Source organism: Barbus barbus, assembly GCF_936440315.1.
Source record: "Barbus barbus genome assembly, chromosome: 1".
NCBI lineage: Eukaryota > Metazoa > Chordata > Actinopteri > Cypriniformes > Cyprinidae > Barbus > Barbus barbus.
This window is the reverse complement of record NC_136729.1, coordinates 36,553,095-36,575,556: the sequence shown is the minus strand read 5'-3', so window position 1 is coordinate 36,575,556 and position 22,462 is coordinate 36,553,095. Positions and strand designations below refer to the sequence as shown.

General features: G+C 37.6%; 1 protein-coding gene across 1 annotated transcript; it reads right to left on the bottom strand.

Moving 5' to 3' along the window:
• Window positions 1-10,351: 10,351 nt before the first annotated feature.
• Window positions 10,352-21,809, bottom strand: LOC306871135 (large ribosomal subunit protein eL34). Its single transcript, XM_079418853.1, has 5 exons — window positions 21,691-21,809; window positions 21,158-21,228; window positions 20,930-21,029; window positions 18,726-18,829; window positions 10,352-10,475 (listed from the first exon to the last, which is right to left on the bottom strand). Exons 2-5 carry the CDS (start codon window positions 21,220-21,222, stop codon window positions 10,391-10,393), a joined length of 354 nt encoding a protein of 117 aa, XP_079274979.1. The 5' UTR covers window positions 21,223-21,228; window positions 21,691-21,809; the 3' UTR covers window positions 10,352-10,390.
• Window positions 21,810-22,462: the final 653 nt, after the last annotated feature.

The window sequence follows — 22,462 nt, the reverse complement described above, 5'->3', positions numbered from 1 at the left end:
TCAGAAAATTCTTTTTTACATGTCGATTTTTATGTCTACTTGATACTTTCTCTTGTAACACAAAAATGGATTGAAATAATCTTTTTTTTTTTGTATTTTCAGTCAAATTCATTTTGCAATTAATTAGATTAATTAATCGATACATCATGTAATTAATTAGATAAAAAATTGTAATTGACTGACAGCCTTAATACAAACATCTCTGTCTCCTACTTTTCCTCCACCAGCACTTCTCCAAGAGTCCATGCTAATATTATGGATGGCAGTGTGAGAATCATCACTTTCTGTGCAAACAAAATGGCTTATCGCACCTTTTTGTAATGACACGGGGATAATTATCGTACCGGGCGTGATGGAAATCATCGAAACCCCTTCACTCAGCTGGTTTTCTGGCTTTGTGCTTTGAAGGCCCTGTCAGCTATTTTTAGTGCATCTGCAGTATCTTCTCATCACTGGTGTTACGTGTTGGGCAATTACCCCATGCTCTGAAGAGAACAGGGTGGCTCTGAAACGAAACGCCAGCTGTCTTTTTTTTTTCTTCTTCTTTTTTTTCTCAGCAAACGCTCCTCTGAGTCGTCTGGTAACCAGGGAGAATCAAGAGCAAAGAGTACAGAGGAAAAAAGTATGGTGCCCTGGTGGCCTGAATACAGTAGCCAGTACAAACATCACAGAGGATTTATCACTAACACGTGTTTCTCTAGTTCACGAGTTCACCCTTACATCTAATCTGATAGCAAATAGTAAGCATATTTTGGCGTGCTGTCCTGGGGGAGGGCTCCGAGCCCAGAATATGGCCCGAACCCAGAAAACTCCCCCTATCCTTAATATGGGATAAAGACAGATTAGGGGTGAGGAGTTGGGGTGGAGGAGGGATTAACAAGGTTCTCCTCCCGAACCTTGTTAATAAAACATCATATAATGTTATACGCAGCACCGTAACTTCAAACGAGTTATACTTAAAGCGTGCCCTCTGAGAAATACTGAGAATATTGCTATAAATTGTAGAAACACCTCCCTCTTTACCTTTTAGACGTGACTCATTATTATAGCAGTAATCTCGGGGGTAGACTCATTTAAAGTAATGTGTTCATCTGGTTTTAGTCATGTTTCTGTCAAACAGAGCAAATCTAGTTTATGATCATTGATTAAATCATTTACAAAAAGTGTTTTTGTAGAAAGGGACCTGATATTCAGTAAGCCAAGTTTTATAAATTGTTTCTCTGCATTGTAAACATTTTTTATTTGTTGAACATCAATTAGATTGTTACTCTTAATTTGGTTTGGATGTTTTCTGTATTTTTTAGTTCGGGGAACAGACACAGTCTCTATAGTGTGATATCTAGGTGAAAGAGTCTCTATGTTCTGAGAATTAACTGATTTCTGTGACGTGAGGCGGCTAGCAGACGGTCGGTTTAGCCAGTCTGTCTGCTTCCTGACCTGGGCCCCAGTTAGTCAAGTACGAACTCTAAGACTATGTGCCATATTTCTAGAGAGAAGAGCGGCACCACCCCAGGAGGGATGAACACCATCTCTTTTCAACAGGTCAGGTCTGCCACAAAAACTTGTCCAATTGTCTATAAAACCTATGTTAGTCACGAAATTTTATCTATTGATTCGTGTTCATGGACACAAATTTAAATCTTTTTTTGTGTCACTCAGCATGACTTTCTATCTAATGAATTTCAATCGGAAATATCTTTCGTGCCTTCCACCACATTTTTCTTTTTGCCACTGGGTACCACAGACACTGTATTTGTTATTCTTTTTAAATATATATTCAAGCACTATTACTCAACATTTAATCAGCAGATTGTATCCTTCTTTTTATTGCTTTATATTCTGTAAGCTACTCGCTATTATAAACCATCATCAGTGGTTCCTTGTGGTCACATACTATAACGTTAATGTTACATTTATATACAAATATACGAGACTGCGTTAATTAGAGACACACACATTTATTACAGTATAGAAATGATCAAATATATATTTCTGCCTTATTCTTTGATAAAAAGAAAAAAAAAAGATTACATTTGGCATTTCTGTCAGCATTACCCATGATCCTCAGCCTCCGGAGCCAGGCCGCTGTTGAATTCTTCTCATTGCGCTCAAACCACTGTACAGGTAAATCACGAGCTAATTACTAATAATCCCGTTTTGTTTAAATGTTGTAACCGATGCCTTTCTTTGCCATTAAACTCACATGGTTTAAATGTTAGAGCAACAATTAAAATCCGACTAATGGTTTGCTCCTTATCAGCGAATAATAATAATAATAAAACACTTGTGAAATTAGACTTGCTAAATGGGGCTAGCTAACTTCAATATAAGCTAACTCTATTAATAGAAAAAAATCCAAGGCACTTCTTCTGGTCCAAAAAAGTTAAAAAGTTCTTGGCCATCATCACTATTAATAGAAACATAACTAAAACACTGCACTCTGATGCATTATTGTGTGAGCTCTAGATGACATTTTCTCTCAATCACCGTGTCAGTAAAAACAATATAGCTTTTCCTAAAGTTACTGCACATAAAGTTTCCTTTAAATCTGGGATGAGGAACCCCAGACGTATGCTACATGCCTTTTAACTGTCATACAGGAAATTGGAAAATCTAGAATTTTTATTAATTTACCTTAAAGCTGCAGTCCGTAACTTTTACCTCTTTGTTGCCCTCAATGTTTGAAAACCTGGAATTGCAGTTTCTTGCGGAATTATCTTTCATGCGTGGGGTTGTGATCCGGTGTTCCAGCGCAGATTAATCTAATGTTTTGAGGTGAATGTGTAGATGTCAGTCACTGCACCGTTGTGGATATTTACTGTACTTCGCAATCACAGATTCTAGCCTATCCCTGCGTTCCATTCGGAAGGGCTCATCCCTATGCCCTAATCCCTTCAAAGGGTTTACCCTCCGGAGTGAGAGCTTCGAAGGGTTGAAGGGTGTAGAGGACCAAACAAAGGATCATGGGGGCCCGAAGTGTCCATCAGTTGTACCCTTTGAAATCCTTCATTCCGAAAGGCCCTTTAAAGTGGCTAATTTTGAGCACTTCGGTTTGGAACGACACTTCAATATGGCGGCCATGATTGTTTTCACTCCGATGTGCCCTTCGGAGGGTGATATATCCTGTTTGGAACTGTATGTCTTGGATTATATGACCTAAATCAGAATTTTCACCGTATATTGTCATCTGAACAAGTAAGTAACAATCTGCCACGTTTGTTCTGCCCAATTGAGGATAAAAGCATTACAATAAATCGTGCTACCAATGGTGATTAAATCTAAAGATCAGTTAGCTCATATCACATCTAACTGTGCAAAGTATTATCATTGTTATATTTTGTTCTCAAATTATTACTGTTAACAACATTAGCATTGCGTGACTATGAGTATAGTATTAGTGTGTAGATTTAAATTTTTGCACAGTCTAATATCTATTTGTCATACCATTCAAATACTTGTGTAATCCCACGCTGGCTATCTGTAATCAGAAGCATATTTAAAACTGGAATATAATTTAATTTCATTCACATGTGTTTCAAAAACACATAATCCTTTCTGGATTACCAACCTACAATAATTTAATCATTCTAGCTGCTGTGAGAAAAGGCTATAAATGATCAGGCACCTGCAGGATCCTCATGTGCGGATAGCCTACTAGCCGGGAAAACTTCTTTATGTTTACAGAATTTCCCGCGAAAACCTACGTGTACCACTCAAATTAGAAAACATTATTATAAACTAACCGTTGTGAATCGGGCAAAAGTAAGGTGATAGTTTTGAACACTGGCTGGTTATGTAATTTCTCAAATATTGATTTTGGATAATTTTTAACCAAAAAAAGTTACAGACTGCAGGTTCAAGGTAAATTAATAAAAAAAATATTTTTCCAATGAAATTTTCCAATTTCCTGTATGACAGTTAAAAGGCATGTAACATGCGTCTGGGGTTCCTCATCCCAGATTTAAAGGAAACTTTATGTGCAGTAACTTTAGGCAAAGTTATATTGTTATTACTGACACATTACAGTGACGTTGTGGGTGAACCACGATGATCGAGAGAAAATTATGTCATCTAGAGCTCACGCAATAATGCATCAGTGCAGTGTTTTAGTTATGTTTCTATTATAGGCGGCTGCATATATATAAAAAAAACCGCCTAACCCTAAAACAAATTCTAACAAAAGGTTTCTCAGCTGTTTTTTGTAATATTAGATGTCCTTAATAACATACTAAAAGTTCACCAAAGTTTGACCACTAGAAAGGTGTAATTTTCAAGATGGTGTCCAAGATGAGCAGGAAGCCCTTAAACTATCCTAACTCCATTATTTGACCTAGCCAAGTAATCTCTACCCCCATGTTTTCTGGGTCTATGAATCCATTGGACTTGTCTAAATTGCACTGACATGATTACATATGTAGCAGAGGCCAGCGGGTAAGTGCTGTGCAGGTTAAACCTCACTCCCCGATCTCAAGTGGCGCTCTAGCGACTGACACTAGAGGCTGTGGCCTTTAGCCTCCTTGTTAGAGCGCCCGCCTCCCACGCTGGAAACTGTGGTTCGATTCCCGCTCAGAGCGGGGTGGAGTAGGACCGCGACACATACTTATGGAATACATGATTTTGTGAGATTACTGTAAGGTTTTATCAATGTTTGCGGTGAACCAGAGATGTAAACGATTTAGCCTATGTCATGTAACTCCTACTCAGTACGTGTTTTTGGACACATACCCTTTTTTTTGCTAAAACACAGACTTGACACTCAATGTAAAAGTTATTGCACCCAAAAGTAACTTAAACTGGAGTTGTATAACTTTGATCATAAACAACTCTGAATTAGCCCGAACAGAGGCCTGTGTGTGAACCCTCTAAAATGGTCACTCATTTCAATTTGAATAAGGTAATACATATGTAATGCATCCTCTATAGATGTTTTTGAGTATAAAGGTAGCATTATACTAAACCCAACAAAACTAAATTCACAATTTTCAGCAATTCAGAAGATGGTGGAAGAGAATACTGACATTTGATATTGCTTGCCTCATTGAAATGTTGTTGGCAGCACAGTGTATACCATTTTGCTCAAGCAAAATTCATCCTTGACTACTTAAACCCCCCACCCAGATTTCTAACACATGAAAAAGGCCAACAATGTGAATGTGTTAAGAGAGGATGACATTGTTGAATTAGCTTGAGGAAAAAGTAGACTCCAAATGCAATTTTGACCATGAGTCATTTTGTTGTAAACCAAGAAACTTGCCCCATTTACTGTAAAAACTTAAGAGATGGCTCTGATGTGGTTGATGCTCATCAGAAGGGAGCTGATGGAATCAACAATGCAAGTATACAAAGAGGCGACGACGTACACATTTCCGCTGGTGTAATAGTACACTCAAAATGTTGACAGAGGTACATAAATAAAAAAAGACATTAAAATGCAACAAGAGAATAAAGCTGAGCCTCCAAAAAGAAGTGCCAGAGTAGCAACTGATCCTTTCAACAGCCAAACCGATTGTCTTTTCTGTGGGACTACAATAACACATGGAAGTAAAGACACAAGTAGTGTTAAGACTGATACACTCGCAGAGTCCATTCTTGAGTGTTGTGACAATCATGCAGATCAATGGGCTTTCACTGTAAAAGGCAGGATCGAGTATTATGGCCGTGATCTAAATGCTGCAGACTGTGTTTACCACCACTTATGCAGTAGTAGTTTTCATAACAGATATAACATAGCGATACAGTTCCAGGAAGACCCAGAGGCAAAGCGCAGAAAGTCTGGCCAGCCCAAAAATGAAGATCAGGAGCAGGCATTCATGAAAGTTTGCTTTTACCTCGAGAGTAATGATGAGGAAAAGTTGACAATTACATATCTTCGAGACAAAATGAAGAAATCTCTAACAAACCCAGATTCTGAACCATATGGAAATCAATACCTCAAGAGAAAATTGAGAGAACAGTACCAGGACAATGTACATTTCACTGAAGGGGAAGGCCTCCATGACATAGTGACAATGAGAGAGAAGACATCACAAATACTACAATCTTATTTCAGTGAACAAGGAAAGGATGAGGAATCCCAGAAACAAGCGATAATTCAAACAGCTGCGCGATTGATCAAAAGTGATATCAAGACCAATGTCCCGTCTGTTACAGATCAGTATCCGAGCACAAAGTCACCTGAGCTTGACTCTGCCCTTTTGTTTGTTCCTGAGACTCTCCGTACACTTTTGAATGGTCTTTTTGTGGGCAAGGAGACAAGCCGAAAGGTTGCAGGAATTGGACAGGCACTTGTCCAGGCAGCACGACTGCGTGCTGTGGTAGATACATTACAACTTGGCCTTGCAGTGCAGGCACATCATATGTATCGGTCACAATTTCTGGTGGATACCCTTCATGGAATGGGATTTGCTTCATCATACTAGGAAGTTTTGCGTTTTGAAAAGAATGCAGCAGATCCAGTTGCCCCAGATATGTTAGCGGATGACATAGATGTGCTGGACATGGCACTTCTTTTTGTTGGGGACAATGTTGACCACAACATCCTTACTACTGATGGTAAGGGGACCTTCCACCGAATGGAAATCATAGCAGCAATCACTCCAGGGCGAAAAAAGGACCGTATCATTCCAAGGAGATACATTACCAACCTAGATTTTGCAGTGCAAAGTAAAATCCCAGTCATCGAATATAGCTTTGCGAAAGATGTGTGCCAAACCATCGTGTTCAACGACCTCCCAGCACTGATCGGCTGTGACAGAACAGTTGATGTCCTGTGGGAGCTCTCACTGAACTTCAAACAACAAACCCCAGGGTGGCAGGGAATGATGCATATAATTCATCAAGGACTACAACATTCAGGCCAATCATCAGTTGTGTGACCTGTACTCTGGAGACAAAACATGTATTTTGTCCACCTTGGATTTAGTTTGTGACCTGGCTATCAAACACAGTGCTCCACCCATTATTACGTTTGATGAGCCACTGTACTGGAAAGCAGCAGAGATGATCATGGATGCACCACAGAGTAGTCTGCTGAAACTGAGGTTTTCATACTTTTATGAACCTACTTGGTGCAATAGGCACACTGATGGAAGGCACAGGACTCAGGAACATTATGGAAGTTGTCTATGGATCAAATGCCGTCCAGCACATGATGACTGGAAAGTCAGTGCAAAGAGTTTTTCGTGAACATTTGCTGGTAGACAGATGTCTCACTCACCTGGCTGTGTCAGACCTGAAGGAGGATGACTCACAGTTTGAGTCATTGGTGAACCAACCTGGAGAGATGTACTCATCCATGGTAATGAAAGAAACAACTTTGGAGAGTGCTGCAGCATCAGATATGCTGAACCAAATCAAGGAAAAGGTGGACACAAAGGGGGTAGACCTTAGCACAAGGTCAAAAACCAGCCGGCTGTGAGTAAACTATCAGAAGACGCTGCAGACAGCCCGAGCTCTGATCAAGGCAGATCGTACAGGATCTTGGAAAAAGCACTTGCGCGCAATGTTGGACTGTCTGCCAATATTTCCCACCGCTGGGCACTACAACTACCTGAAATCAGCATATTTCTACCTCCAAGAAATGTGTCAACTCAAGACCAGACACCGATGTACATGACAAGTTTTCCAGGGGTTTCCATGTGATCCGCTGCAGCAACCAGTACTGGGCAGGCCTTAGCTCTGACCTTGTCATCGAGCAGACATTGATCCGATCCTTGAAAAGCAGTGGAGGCTTGACCCATGGAAGTGGAATGACTGAAGAAATGCGAGCATTGTGGACCATGTCTACAGCTATCACATCTGAATACAACAACACCATGCAGGAATTCAATGACCTCACCTACACGACCAGTGAGCAGCACAGAGAATCCTCAGAAGCAAGAATGAAAAGAGATCACTCTGATCTAGAAAAGATCAAGGAAAAGCTTAGCATTTGCACATTGTACATTGCAACATTGTAACTGGTGTTGTTGCCAAAGAGGAGGTGAATGTGCATGAGTTTGAGACTGTTGGCAATGAGATAATTGAAAAGATGAATATCCTTCAAACAGATGTTCAACAGACCAGGCAAAAACCCTTGCAGATGACTCCACCATCAAAGTTGGCCAAGACCAAACCATTGATCCTGCTTTGCTGTTCCAACGGTTCCTGATCATGTTGAAAACTAAAGATGTAATAAGCTATGAGCTCTGCTCATTTCCTGCAGCCCTGTTCAAAGACAAGGAAATCTTCCGTAAAGCCAACAAGCCACAACTAGCGCAGGCTGTCACTTTGTTCTCAAGCAAGAAATCTAACAAAACTGTCCTGGATTCCATCCCACCAACTGAGCATTATGTCCTTGACGGTGGCTCCCTGGTTCACCGCTTGGCATGGAAAAAGGGTGACAGTTACGGTGCCATTGCACAGTCATATGCAGACTTTACCATACGCCATTATGGTAAAGCAATAGTCGTTTTTGATGGTTATAGCAAAGGTCCTTCCATCAAAGACAATACGCATCAGAGACATGGTGAAAACACTCACCCCATCGTTAACTTCAATGCAGAGACTGAGTTTGTGGAAGGAAGGATAATTTCCTTTCCAGATCTTGCAACAAACAAGGACTTATCAATCTTATGACCGAGGAGCTGGAGAAGAAGGGCGGTTATCAATGCATCAGGTGATGCAGACGTGGACACTGTCAAAGCTGCAGTCAAGGCCTCAGAACATCAGCCCACAACCTTCATAGGGGAGGATACAGAGTTACTCATTCTTCTCCTCTACTATGCTGGGACGAACAATAGAGGCCTCTATTTTCGTTCAGACAAGTCCAAAGCTACTAAAGTGTACAACATCAGTGAGATAAAACATGTCCTGGATAGTGACTTGTGTTCCCAGTTGCTGTTTATTCACGCCTTGACAGGATGTGATACAACTTCACGCATTTTTAGTGCTGACAAACAGACAGCATTCCAGAAACTTGTGAATGGTGAATCAACCATCCTGTCCTGTGCAAATGTGTTTCTGCTCCCACATCAAGCAAGGAATCATAGAGGACCATGGGACCGAGGCAATGGCAGTGTTGTTTGGCGGAAAAAGTACTGATTCACTTGCCACTATATAGAACAATATAGAATTGTCCTTGTAATCACTTATTTGTCAAGCAAATATGCCAATTAGAAAATTACATGGCCAAAACATGTATCAGGCACCAGTATTCCTGGTCTAGGAGGAATACAAAGGAGTAACGGTCATTTTAAGGACCTGACGGCCGCCATTTTTAAAATGGGGCCTTTCTTGGAGTTAAACTTTGGTAAACGTTTAGTATGTTTTTAAGTACATCTGATACTACTGTAAACCACTGAGAAACCTTTTGTTAGAATTTTTTTGGGGTCAAGAAATATTCTTTCAGCCGTCTATTAATAGTGATGATGGCCAAGAGGTAAATAAACCTTTTTGGACCAGATGAAGTACCTTGGATTTTTCTATTAATAGAGTTAGCTTATACTGAAGTTAGCTAGCCCCATTTAGCAAGCCTAATGTTTTATTATTGTTATTCGCTGATAAGGAGCAATCCATTGGTCGGGTTTTAATTGTTGCTATATTTAAACCATGCGAGTTTAATGAGTCATCAATTACAACATTTAAACAAAACGTGATTATTAGTAATTAGTGACTTAATTACTAATAATAATCTCGTGATTTACCTGGACAGTGGGCAATGAGAACTCACCCGCAGCCTGGCTCCGGAGGCTGAGGATCATGGCTAATGCTGACAGAAATGCCAAATGTAATCTTTTCCCACATTTTCATTTTATCAGAGAATAAGGCAGAAAATATATTTTATAATTTCTATACTGTAATAAATGTGCGTCTCTAATTTATGCAGTCTCGTATATTTGTATATAAATGCAACGTTAACGTTATAGTACATGTGACCGCAAGGAACCACTGATGATGGTTTGGACAGCGTCTGTGGTCCCCAAAGTGTCAATACATTCAGTTTCATAATTATATCATGAACTGCCGTGAGACTGGGTTGGTAGAGCACACTGTGTATGTGCGAGGACTACTTGTCATAGTTTTAATCTGCCCTTGTGTCATTTCAATACATTGGATTTTGAATATATAAAAGAGTTTGTCTCATTACTGAGCATCAATCAAAACGGTTTTCTTCAGCTCAGGATCATTTGTAAAATAAACAAAAATAAAAAAAGAGACCAAATCATACTTGCCATACTATTATCACCAAAAAATTTATTATAATATTAATTATAAAATAAAATTCATTTCTCATACATAACTAAATTCCTGCCACTATCCAGTCATGGTCATTCATCTTCAAATAAGAAATAAGAATAAGAACACAAAACAGTGCTTTCCAATTCTTTTATTTGAACAGTACAAATCAACTTTACTTAGACTTCTGGCTTTGTGCCTGTGCCTTCAGTACTTTGACCACAATCTTCTGCTCCTCAATGAGGAAAGCACGTTTGATCCTGAAAAGGGAGACAGATATGGATTATTAGCTCACAAAAAGCCTTTTAAGAGTTTAACTACAGCATTCATATATCAATAGTTCACCAATTTATGAAAAACATGTCAATATTTACTAGTGTTGTTTCATTATTACTTATTCTGCAAAACCCAAAGGAGAACTGTAGCTTACTGGTCGTTCCTTTCCACAAAATAATTTGACTATTCAACTGTCCTTTTTGCAGAGTACAGTACAGGGATGGAAATTAACTTTTTTGTCCACCGGCCACTGTGGCTGGTGGATTTCAAAATCTACCAGCCACTCAATGTTTTTACCAGCCACTTTCTTGTTTTTAACCGACAATGTGTAACTGCATGTGAAAATTAATACTACAATATCTACAATACTTAAGCAGTTTATTTAATCTCAAGTCTCAATGAAATACTGACATTTTCTCTTTCTCTCTTATACACACACAAACATGAACTGATATACATTTCATTAAATGAGTAGGGCAGATTAAACAAAAAAAAACTAACATTCCTCCACCCATCCTCCCCACTCCCAGTCCAATTTACGCCTGCTCGGATGATTCGTGGTCTTTTATGGCTTCCAGTTTTAGGTTTTTAGTCCCAACAATGAAACTATTAGTTTTGGCATCTTCTGAAGCGTGTTGACGACATACCGAGCAGAACATTGTCAGACTTGTCTCTTCGTAAACTAACCAATCACGGGACTCCCCATTGTCTGCTTTTCTCCATCGGACGGCGGACACTTTTAGAGGAGGCACACCTTCAAAAAAAATGTGGCGTTACATCGCAGGCTTTAAGAGGTCTGCAGAGAATAGGGCCGCAACGATTAGTCGACATTATCATAAATATTTGTCGAGTAGTCGTTAGATCTCACATGACCTAATGTTAGAGCCTGCAATACTGCGGTTTCACCAGTGTGGCACTGTAGCGCAAGACTGTAGTTCAGCCCTCCTGGATGCATTCAAGAGAAGAAGACACACAGCGCTTCAGAGAAAATGCACCTGAACTTGAGCGGCGATTGGATGAACATGTTAATATATAGCGTGCTTTCGTGTCAGTAACTAAATAAACACATTAAGATTTACTGCATGTTTTGTATTTGTGTTTTAAAGGCAACCGCAATGAAGCATCAAGAAAAAAATGAGCATGCCAGCCACCCTGAGACTGATAATTCATGGTAAGAGAACAACTATGGTTTTGAGAGATTTGTGTATTCTATGAGGTTTGCATTTAAAAGTGAGCTATTTCTAATTCTTGTTTTTCAGAGAAGACATTTCTGTCACTTACAAAGTGGATGGAGAACAAAGGTGGTGGCCACGTTTTGGAGCAGCACCTGGGTTTTGCAGATGGCTATGTATTCTTTGGCTGCTTGTCTTTTGTCTAAAGATTCTTTGTGAGGATAAATCCAGAGGACACAACATAATGCACTGCAAAATGTCCTAAGACAGGTGAAATGGTGAATATGCACTTCTCCAGCATTGGAAGTCTGTATTTTTAAGTGTTATAACATGCAATGTTTTAAATAAAGAATTTGATATTTTACAATTATTGTGTCTGTTTTAATTGAATGCCAGTAGTACCTATGTAGGGTAAAAATAAAATGAATTCTATATAAAAAATATAAAATCTAATGAAATCTATATGAAAATGAATGAATTACAGTAGCATACTAATGAATTGATTTTATTTACAGTAATTTACTGTAAAACAGTACAGTTTGCAGCAAAATCAAATAGTTTGCTACTGTAAATCTCAATTACAGTAAGTTACTGTAAAAACCCTTTGCAATGTCTAACAGTGTACGCTTCTTTCATAGACGCATGCACACACATTACACACATATCAGAGATCGCGCAGAAAACAGCACGGAAACTTTTATTAGTAAAATAGCTTCGATAGGCTACTGACTCGCAACGTTATATGTATCTGCAAAGAGGGGGTAAAACCGCTGTTTTTGAAGTAACTAAAGCCAGGCTCACACTGTGCGATTTTTAAAAATCTTTTGCGATTGCTGCTTGTCACACTGTACGAACATGATCCCCATGTCAGACTGTAGGATCTCAGTTGTCTTAATGTCAGACTGTACGACAGTCAAGACGCGATAAAAACGGACGTACTCAAGAAGACTTGTCTGGAGTTTTACGTCATCAATACGTGACCCGCGTTCTCTCGCTATAATGGTAGCTAGCAAACAACAGCAACGTGTAGCGTTAGTTTGATTAATTACATGCCTTGATGTAAAAAAAAAAAAAAAAAAACGAAAAAGACGACGTGTGTGGAGCAAGTCATGGCTGGGCAAAAGAGGACTTTATGGACTTCCAGTTCTACAGAGCGAACTTGAGGTAATTTTGTTATTCGAGTTTAAACATCCTGCCCCTTAATAAATAAACTTTAAGTAAACTTTACGTTGTACATATATTGTTTTTTACAAATAATGAATGGTTTGAAGTTGTCGCGCTATTTGCGTCATCAAGTTCAGTGCTCCTATTGGTTCTTGGTTTGACGGTCGTCGTAGGAGATGTCACACTGCAGGAAACTTGAGGAAAGTGTCTGAAATCTTCTGACACTGCCAGAATTTAATCGGAGGAAAAAATTGATCGCAACGGCCATTAATCGGCTGTCGGTGAACATGTCAAACCAGCGATCTAGACAACCGATTTTAGCCTAGGATTATAGGAATCTTTTAGGATGTTAGGATTTTCAAAATTTGTCTCAGACGAACAAATCGTGGCCAAAATCGCACAGTGTGAGCCGGGCTTAAGCCTCATTGCTTGTAGAGAGAGACACGCAGATGCAAGTTCACACACGCAACTTTCATCCCTCTCTCTCTCTCTCGCCAATTCAAATAAATGCAATCTTACCGAACTACATCTCCGTGTCTGATTTAAAGCAGGCCAAATGGTAACAAGCCTTAACTGACGAAAATGACCATAATTTGCACGGTGGAAAAATTCTCTTGTTGTATATGCTACAACCATTCAAAAACTGAATTTGTGTGACCGCTGCTGCACCTGATGTTCATAAACTTTCATAACTGGTAAGTGTTTTTTCTTTTGCCTTGTGAAGTGGCTGAGCCTTGATGAATCCGTTTCTTTATTTGTTTACTGACTGTTGCATGCAATCATGAAATACAGCATTTTATTTTTTTTAATTGACTATTCATCGTGGGAAAAAAGATTTCGGGTTCAGGCTCTAAATTTAACGGGGTCTGACGATCTCGGGTACGGGCTTCAGTTTAAAGCCCGTGCAGACCTCTAATCTGTAGTATAAATAGGCACTTTTATTTTGGCACTATTCACATTTTCACGCATTGTCCGTCTATACATTACTGCCAAAGCATGCATTCTCCTTCAAACTCACGTGTTAGGACTCAATATAAGGGACTCAGTAAGGCGCAGGGCCCTATTGTTCCCCTAAGGATTATTATTTTTTATTTCGACTATCCGAGCACTTTTGGGGGCCTTAACGTGCTCAAAAACTCTTGAAAATTAGGACGCCACAGAGGCTGGGACCCGGGCGTGGCACAGGGGCTCTACGGCCCCCCCTGGAAAATTGTCAGAAAACTTGATTGATGTATAGCTCACACATACTTGCACGTATTCATATGAAACTCGGTACACATAGAACTCATTGAGCTGAACAACTTCTGCGCAGCATGTCATAGGCTCCGCCCAACAGGAAGTCGGCTATTCAGGGCTGTTTAAAAAGTGCATGCTCTGGAATTTGATATACTCCTTTGAGGATTTCCATACGATTGTCACCAAACTCGGTGAACATGATCTCAAAACATTGGGGACGCTAAATTGCGAAGATATTTTTGATATCTCGAAGGGTTTGCCCGTGGCGAGGCGATGAAGTTATGGTGAAAAATGAGACCCAGGAAATGCCTAATAACGTCCACATATATTGTCTGATTTTGATCAAACTTCAGTGGTTTCTTCGTTGTATGATGCCGATCGGATAGATGTGACTATTATGACTGAAAGCTATAGCGCCACCAACTGGCTGCAGTAAGTGTCATTTTCAAAATGCTTTGAATCCAGCATCTTATTTTTACTCGATTTGCTTCAAACTTCACCAGAATAATGTCAAAACACAGCCGATGTAAAACTGTGAAGGGAATATTGATATCTAAAATTATATTGCCATGGCAACGTGTCAAAATTGAAAATTCGTTTCTGGTGATTTTGAGGCAGATAATATGTTTAGAATGACATGAAACTCAACACACATCCATTGACACTGGAAAAAGCTCAAACTGGCGTGGAAGAGGCACTCTATAGCGCCACCTTTTGTCAAAAATGGGGGGGGGGGGGGGTTAGTTTTAGCTACAGACACCAAACTCGGTACATAAATTGTTCTTATTAATCCAGACAACTTTCTAGTAAGCTACGACCAACAGGACGTCGGCTACATTTATTTTTTTAAATGGGCTGTAAACAAATTCATACTCCAAGCAGAAACACGTAAATCACACCAAACATTTTTTCTCATGATGCCAAGATACTGAAGATGCTAAATTGCGGATGGATTTAGGATATCTTGAACGGTGTTTTAATGGCAATTTATTAAAGTTACAGTAAAAAAAGAGAACTTTTAGTTTTTTCATCTTTTAAGAGCAGCTTCCAAACACTTAATAAAAAAATTACATACACAGAACAAGACAGTCTGAGGATATGTGCTTAATTTCATGAATTTACAATACACTATGGCGAAAAGAAAATGTAAAAACTTATCAGAGATTTGCCGTCACTCTGCTTCTATGTAAGCGGTGGGTGACTGACTGTGTGAGTTCAGTGAGCGTGGAGGGGGTGGGGGGGAGAGAGAGAGCGAGAGGGTTTGTTTAAACTTCTCAAAATCCTTAAAAAATGCTTATAAAGCATTAAAGGTTGATAACACTTTATAATTAGGTCTCATATGTTAACATTAGGGAATGCATTAACCTGTTAGCCTGCACCAGAGCGACCTCGCACTGAACGATCTTTGTTTGCATGTGTCATTGTTTTCTAATAGAATAAATGAAACGGGACAAAGTTAATCTTGACAAACTTTATATCATTCTGAGGGTCTAAGCCTCAAGCATCGACGACAGATCGCTGTTTTTCGATGGAAAGCTTATAAGGAATGAGTGGCACAAATTTGCTACATTTGTGTAAGCAGTACACATCCAAACACGCAGAGTAAAAAAGCCGTACGTACCTTTATCATTGTAATAACGAGCCACAAACGCGTCCACTGCTGAAATCCCAGTTTAGTTAGAGAGGTAAGGGTCCACAGAAAAACATCCCAGCGAGCACTTTTAGTCCAGCGAAACAATAACGTTGTAATAAGGATGAATATTCCTTTGTTTACATTTCATTTCTTCAGAGAGTTATTGTTCGCGTCCGTTATGGAATAAATTACGCTCAAAAACAGCGTCTTGGTGGTAAAAAAACAAAACGATGTTGTAGAATACGGTCTTACAAATATAATGAGACCGTCTACGGAAAAAAAAGTCTCAGAAAAGCGGAATATAGATTATTTGAATTTGGCGCTCCCTCCAGCCGGCAGTGACGCTTCTGTGACGCACGCTGTCATCTGAGCGGGGCACAATTTAGCGATCTGCTTTATCCATAAAAAACTGTTTTTTTTTTCTTCTACATTTTTTATATGTGTGTGTGTGTGTATTGTGTGGGGAATGTGGCCGTGTCTGCATGATTATAATCTGTATGGACGCACATCAGCGTGTTTATTAGCGACTCTATGACGGCTATCATTGTGATTCATTGATCAGCTATTATTGATTATATGGCCCATCTGTTTGATTATAATCTGAATGGAAGCACATCAGCGTGTGTTTACTGACTCTATGACCATGTCTGGCAATATCACTTCACGTCTGGCAGTGATATTTATCATTGTAATAACGAATAACGAACAATACTTCAGTATACATACTATATACAAAGCATTTTTTTCTATTTTTTTTCCTTTTTTATTACTCAAATAATTATTTTTGTATTTTTTAGTGCTCAAATAAATCTGTCTATTATTTTATAATTGAAAAACTATGCAGGAACATGTACAATGACTAAAATAGCTTGTATAATTCTGTAATCCATTTGGTGGTTATTTTTCCTCAAACAGGGGGGTGGGGGGACCATAAATAGTTTCAGAAAAAATATTGCAGGAATCTCATTTTTCATGGTATCTTCTTCAAATTTGAAATATGAACACATGAGACATGTGGCTTTCGATCCATTACTTTTCTGGATTGCTCCAGGACTTATTTCATGTATTTGTATATGAAATAAAAAAACATTCAGTGTGGAAAAATATTTTTCAAGGGACGTCAGTGTCTATAACTTTTTATCTTTTTGAGCATTATCAACTCTGGATGATAGATAGTAAAGCCCAGAGTCTCTTCTTTCAAAAGATACCTAATTTGTTTGTGTAAGCACACTTTGTCACAAACTGTTACCATTTTAATTCAGGTAGGTTATTTTCACCTGCGAGGCCACAAATGGGGTTGAAGGTTAACAGGTTAACATGAACTAACAATGAAAAATGTTTTTTACAGCATGTTAATTCTTCATTGATAGTATGAACTTACAATGAACTAACAATGAATAAAATATTTTTAGTGTTAGAAAAAGTCATGTTCAATAGATAAAACTTTAAATTTTGATAATATATTAACGCATTTTGGAATGAATATTGATCAACATTAAATGGTATATAATTATTAATGCTGTTAACTAACAGTTAAATAATGTTGATTTTTAACATTGGTTAATTCTCAAATAACATTAAGTATTAACAATATATTATTTTTCTTTGAGTTAGTAAAAATTATGTTAGTTCATGAAAAAATTAATTAAAAAATGCTTATAAATCATTAAAAGCTTTGGTAACTATAATAATGTCTCATTTGTTAACATTAGTAAATGCATTAACTACCAATGAAAAATTAATTTTCACGGCATTTATTAATGTTTGTTGATGTTAATCAAAATGTTTGTTAATTCACAGTGCATTAATGTTAACAGATAAAACTTAATTTTAATGTATATAAGTTTTGAATATTAACATTAGTAAACGCTATACAAGTATTGTTCTTGTTAATTAATTTAATGTTAGTAACTGAAACTTTATTGAAAGTGTTACAGAAGTTTTATGTATCGTTGTGTGTGTTTCACAGTCTTGATGGTTTGGTTTAACCCTTTCATTGCTGAATCCCTCAAATCCAAACTGCCAGGGGGTTACTTTAATGCATGTGCTCGCTGTGCACCGTTTTCCTGATGCCACGGGGGGTGGCGGTTGCACTGACGGCTTGGGCCCGTCATCGCTGCTTGCAGCTTTAATTTGAATTGTTTTTTAGCTTTATTTTTGGTTTTTCATTTAAATGTTAAGTTTAGAAATTGTTGTATTTGACATTTTTATTTAATTTCTTTATTTTTAAAATGTGTATAGGTAGTATTTCTAAAGTTTTAGCTTTTAGATTTGGATCTGTTTTTAATAGTACAATTGATTGCTTCTGTTGTCCTCATTTGTAAGTCGCTTTGGATAAAAGCGGCTGCCAAATGACTAAATAATAAATAAATAAAATAGTAACACACTATAGGGCTGTTACCAATCAATCAATACATTTCAATCAGTATCAATCAAATCGCATACAATTACGATCTTAGTGTAGACCAGTGGTTCCCAACCTTTTTTAACTCACGGCCCACACAGCCAAACACATATGTTTCCGCGGCCCACTGCAAAAGAATTTAAACGATCCCGCTTTTTGTGTCGGGTTAACTAAGTACTCGGAAGCAAGGCTGTTAATTGTCTTTATTGAATAAACTGGTAATGTATTGAATAAACAGAAAATATACATAAATTATGATTTATTTGATTTTGACTAGACATTTTTTATTATATTAACATTACAATTTCTATTAATAATAATAATAATAATAATTGGCGGCCCCCCTGCAATACCGCCGCGGCCCACAGGTTGAAAACCACTGGTGTAGACAATATATTTTGCACACCCCTAACTCCTAGGCATTATAAATCGTTTTGATTATTTGGTGTTTTATTCTTTATTCTGTTGGACTCTGTTTTCTCTGTTCAGAGCGTTGGTCAGCTTTGCTGTGTTTAAATGTGCAATCTAAATAAAATATACTTTACATATTGAACAATTTTTGGAGGAACCCATTATCAATCTAATTATCTACAAACAGGCTAATGCAATGGTCTCAGTCAGTTACCTGTCTCGTACACACTTGGCACACATGGAACCACCATAAGCTCGGCTGACATGCTTCTTGGTTTTTGAGAGTCTCATAAGAACCTGGGGTCTCACAGCACGGATCTATTGAGGAACAAACATTAGAACACGTTTAAATCATGTGTTCACTTATGTCTAGTTTGATGTAAATTAAAACTATTCTGTAATCCAATCTGATGTAGCTACCAAGACTTTCAATAGATGCTAACATCTGCTACGCTATTGTAGATCATTTGAATTGATCTCCCTAATATTTGATATAAACTACCCCAAGAGACACATTACTGATCTTATCTTTAACAGATATAATATGCCACTAAGTGGCATTTTAACTTAGAAATACTATAAAAATACTCTAGAGATGATAATTGCTTTACAAAATATTTTTAACCTCATGATAAACATACTATTTACTCTACAACAAAGCTGTATCCGATAAACAACAGCCAAGAAACTAACACTGCTTCCTTTCAAGATTCCACCAGATATATTGGCTTCTACTAGGGCTGCACGATTAATCAAAAAAAAAAAAAAATCACGATCACGGGGCGTCAGCATCAATGCTTGACGGAGGGCGTGTCTGAAGCTTGGTGCTGACCAGAGCCGTTGAGATTGAAACAGAGTTGCGACACGCTTTGATCTCGCCGCCGCGCCGTCACGTGGTTCATGGAGCTCTCAATAGTTCCAAACAACTTCCGCGCTGTCAATCGGGTCAGACAACAACAGCGGGTATACTTGCAGCATTTTCCGGCAAATATTAACACAATGTCCATTGATTAATTAAATACACTGATAGTAGCATTTTGTCTATGGAGTTTAATGGAAATAATATTAATGGGTTTTTCTTGTTTAACTATGGAGGAGTACAAACATAGTACAATGCAACACACAGGATAAGGCGGTTACATTTCTTTGTATGCAAAGTATAAATAGTGTAAACTGCTTAATAAAGATTGGAGACTTGAGGCATGACTTTGTGTGTTTTTGTGTTACACTTATTCCTGTGGATGTGTAGACCAATGATGAAATAAATTGTTTATTTAAAGCGTATAAGAAATCTAATTAGTATGTAAAATGTGTTATTGTATTAATATATATTTCTTAATCTATGGTCATCTATTATTCACATTTTAATACAACATTGTTAAAATATAAGATACAATATGCATACACAAGTGAATATCAGTGAATGATAGAAAAATGCTAGAAATGGTTTTAGCCATTTAAAAAAAAAAAAAAAAAAACATCTAAAGACATCTTTTTCGCCACCATCTGACCAATTAATACTAGCACTTGCCAATTCTATTCCATTTATTTAAAAAAATAATTTGTATGTGAACTGTGCTAGACTGAGACTTGTCACAGCACTTGTATTGTGTTGCTCTTTCGTTGGTCTGTTTGCTTCTACATTGTAAGTCGCTTTGGATAAAAGTGTCTGCTAAATGACTAAATGTAAATGAAAAAAATTTAAATTTCAGTTTGCAAATACTTCAAAATAAAAAAGGCAACCAACTGTATTCATCAAAATATTTTATTATATAATATATCCACGTTATCTAACTGCAAAAATAGCATATACTGCCTATTATCTAAAAAATAAACATTAACTATAACGCGTTTCATAAAATAGAACTACTGGTCAGATTTCCGAGAGGTAAACTAATGCGTTAAAATGGCAAAAAAATGCTGTAATTTCCTCAACTTTCTGGCAACTGTGCTTGAGAAGCACTGAAATTAATGGGCTTCAATGCTGAAACTATCGGTTGTTTGGAACTATTGGCTGCTCCATGACACGCTTTACTTCCGCATTCCTAAGTTCCTTTGGATTTATTATTGTTAATGTTCTCTTATGTTCAACAACTTAAAGCTTTAAAATTATTCACTTTAAGGAGACTAAAATAAAGAAAAGAGACTATTTTTTGTTACTCCAGCAATTTATTATACTTGACAATTTATTATATATGAATGTCCTGTGTTTTTGTTTTTTGTACTTGAGTGCAATACATTTTGGTTGAAAAAATGAGAATCGTGATCTCAATTCCCATGGAGAAAAATCGTGATTCACATTTTAGCAAGAATCGTGCAGCTCTAGCTTCTACCCTCAAACACCATTCCTATCAGCGTACTTAAGATAACGGATCGTCCAAGCACAAAGGAAAGAACTGTATATAGTGCATCACTTACACCACGCAGTCTACCGGGACAGATTCCGCATGCTGACTTGGGTGCCTTGCCAGTCTTCTTGGTATACAGGTACACAATGCGGTTACCTGGCGTACGGGACCTGAGTAACAATGCAGTCGTTAAGCACAGCTTTTGAAGTCTGTATTAAACACTATATTGTAAAAAAAAAAAAAAAAAAGTCGTTACATTGTGAAGATCCATTTATATCAATGCAGGAAATACACTCACAGCCTGGTCTTGTTTGAAGCAGTGTTGTAGGAAAGCCTACGTCGGTAAGTCAGGCGCTGCACCATCTTGACCTGAAAAATTACACTCTTTAATTACACCTGTTCAGCAGATGTCAAAGCCTGTGTGGAGTTCAGGCTAAGTAACGGATTAAGCACCGTTTAGGGTATAAGCTAATGTCCTGTTAAATATGCGTTTTTACAAATGTCCAAACAGCTGTTAAATATACGTTTTAACCAAATCAACGAATATAACAGCGTTACACTTTCACTCTGTTAGAAGATAGTAACAACTGTAAAATCGTAGTTTGATAGGTTCGCGTTTGTGTGGGATGTGAACGACAGCTTCTCAGCGTCAACTCAAGCAGTAACAAAAATCGTTATTATATTATTAATTGATTTAATATGGCAAATATATTCTCCGATAGAATGCGAACTATACATAGAACTTTTAATATCATATATTTGATCTTCAAAAACGGCAGATGACAATAGATAATTCAATCACATTTTAAGCGCAAAGACAATCCGCCATACCTACTATCACTGTAGCCGGAAGAGGAAGGATTAGATACAGGGTAAAGTTCAAAATCTTCTTCTTCTTCTTCGATTTTATGGCGGGTAGCACCAACATTGAGGTGCATTATCGCCACCTACTGTATTGGAGTGTGAACCAGAGTTTACCCTTTTTATGTAAACTTTAAAAAAAAAAAAAATAATAATAATAATAATAAAAAAAAACAAAAAAAAAAAAACCTAAATTCTCTTAATCAACTCTGTCCTCTTGAGATAAAGAAATAAACTTTCTAAACCATAAGTAACTATATTTTTAAGCTTAAATTCATCTATTCCCATCTTTCTAAGTTCATTTTCCATTACTTCTCGTTCATTAGTATACTTTTGACAAACACAAATAACATGTTCTACTGATTCCTCTGTTCCACAGTGCTCACATAATCCTGTTGGATGTTTATTTATTATTTTTAAGGTTTTATTCAGCATAGTATGTCCAACCCTTAATCTTGTTAGAATATTTTCCTCTTTGGTGCTTCTTTTTGTTATCCTCACTACTCCTACTTCTCGTTGTATTTCATAAAGATGACGTCCTGTATTTTCCTGTATTTCCATGTATGTTGCCACTCCTTCGTGATATATGCTTTAATTACTGCTTTTGCTTCATATTTACTAAGTGAAATATTCATGACCTCCTCATTTTCCAAAGCCTGTTTTGCTAAACTATCAACCTTTTCATTACCTTTTATCCCCCTATGAGCTGGTATCCACATAAATATTATCATGATGTTCATAT

Coding starts and splice junctions, on each gene's coding strand:
- LOC306871135 (XM_079418853.1), bottom strand. CDS start 21,222: ATGGTGCAGCGCCTGACTTACCGACGTAGGCTTTCCTACAACACTGCT. Junction 21,030..21,157: donor GCTTCAAACAAGACCAGGCT/GTGAGTGTATTT, acceptor ATTGTTACTCAG/GTCCCGTACGCCAGGTAACC. Junction 18,830..20,929: donor GTCCCGGTAGACTGCGTGGT/GTAAGTGATGCA, acceptor GTTCCTCAATAG/ATCCGTGCTGTGAGACCCCA.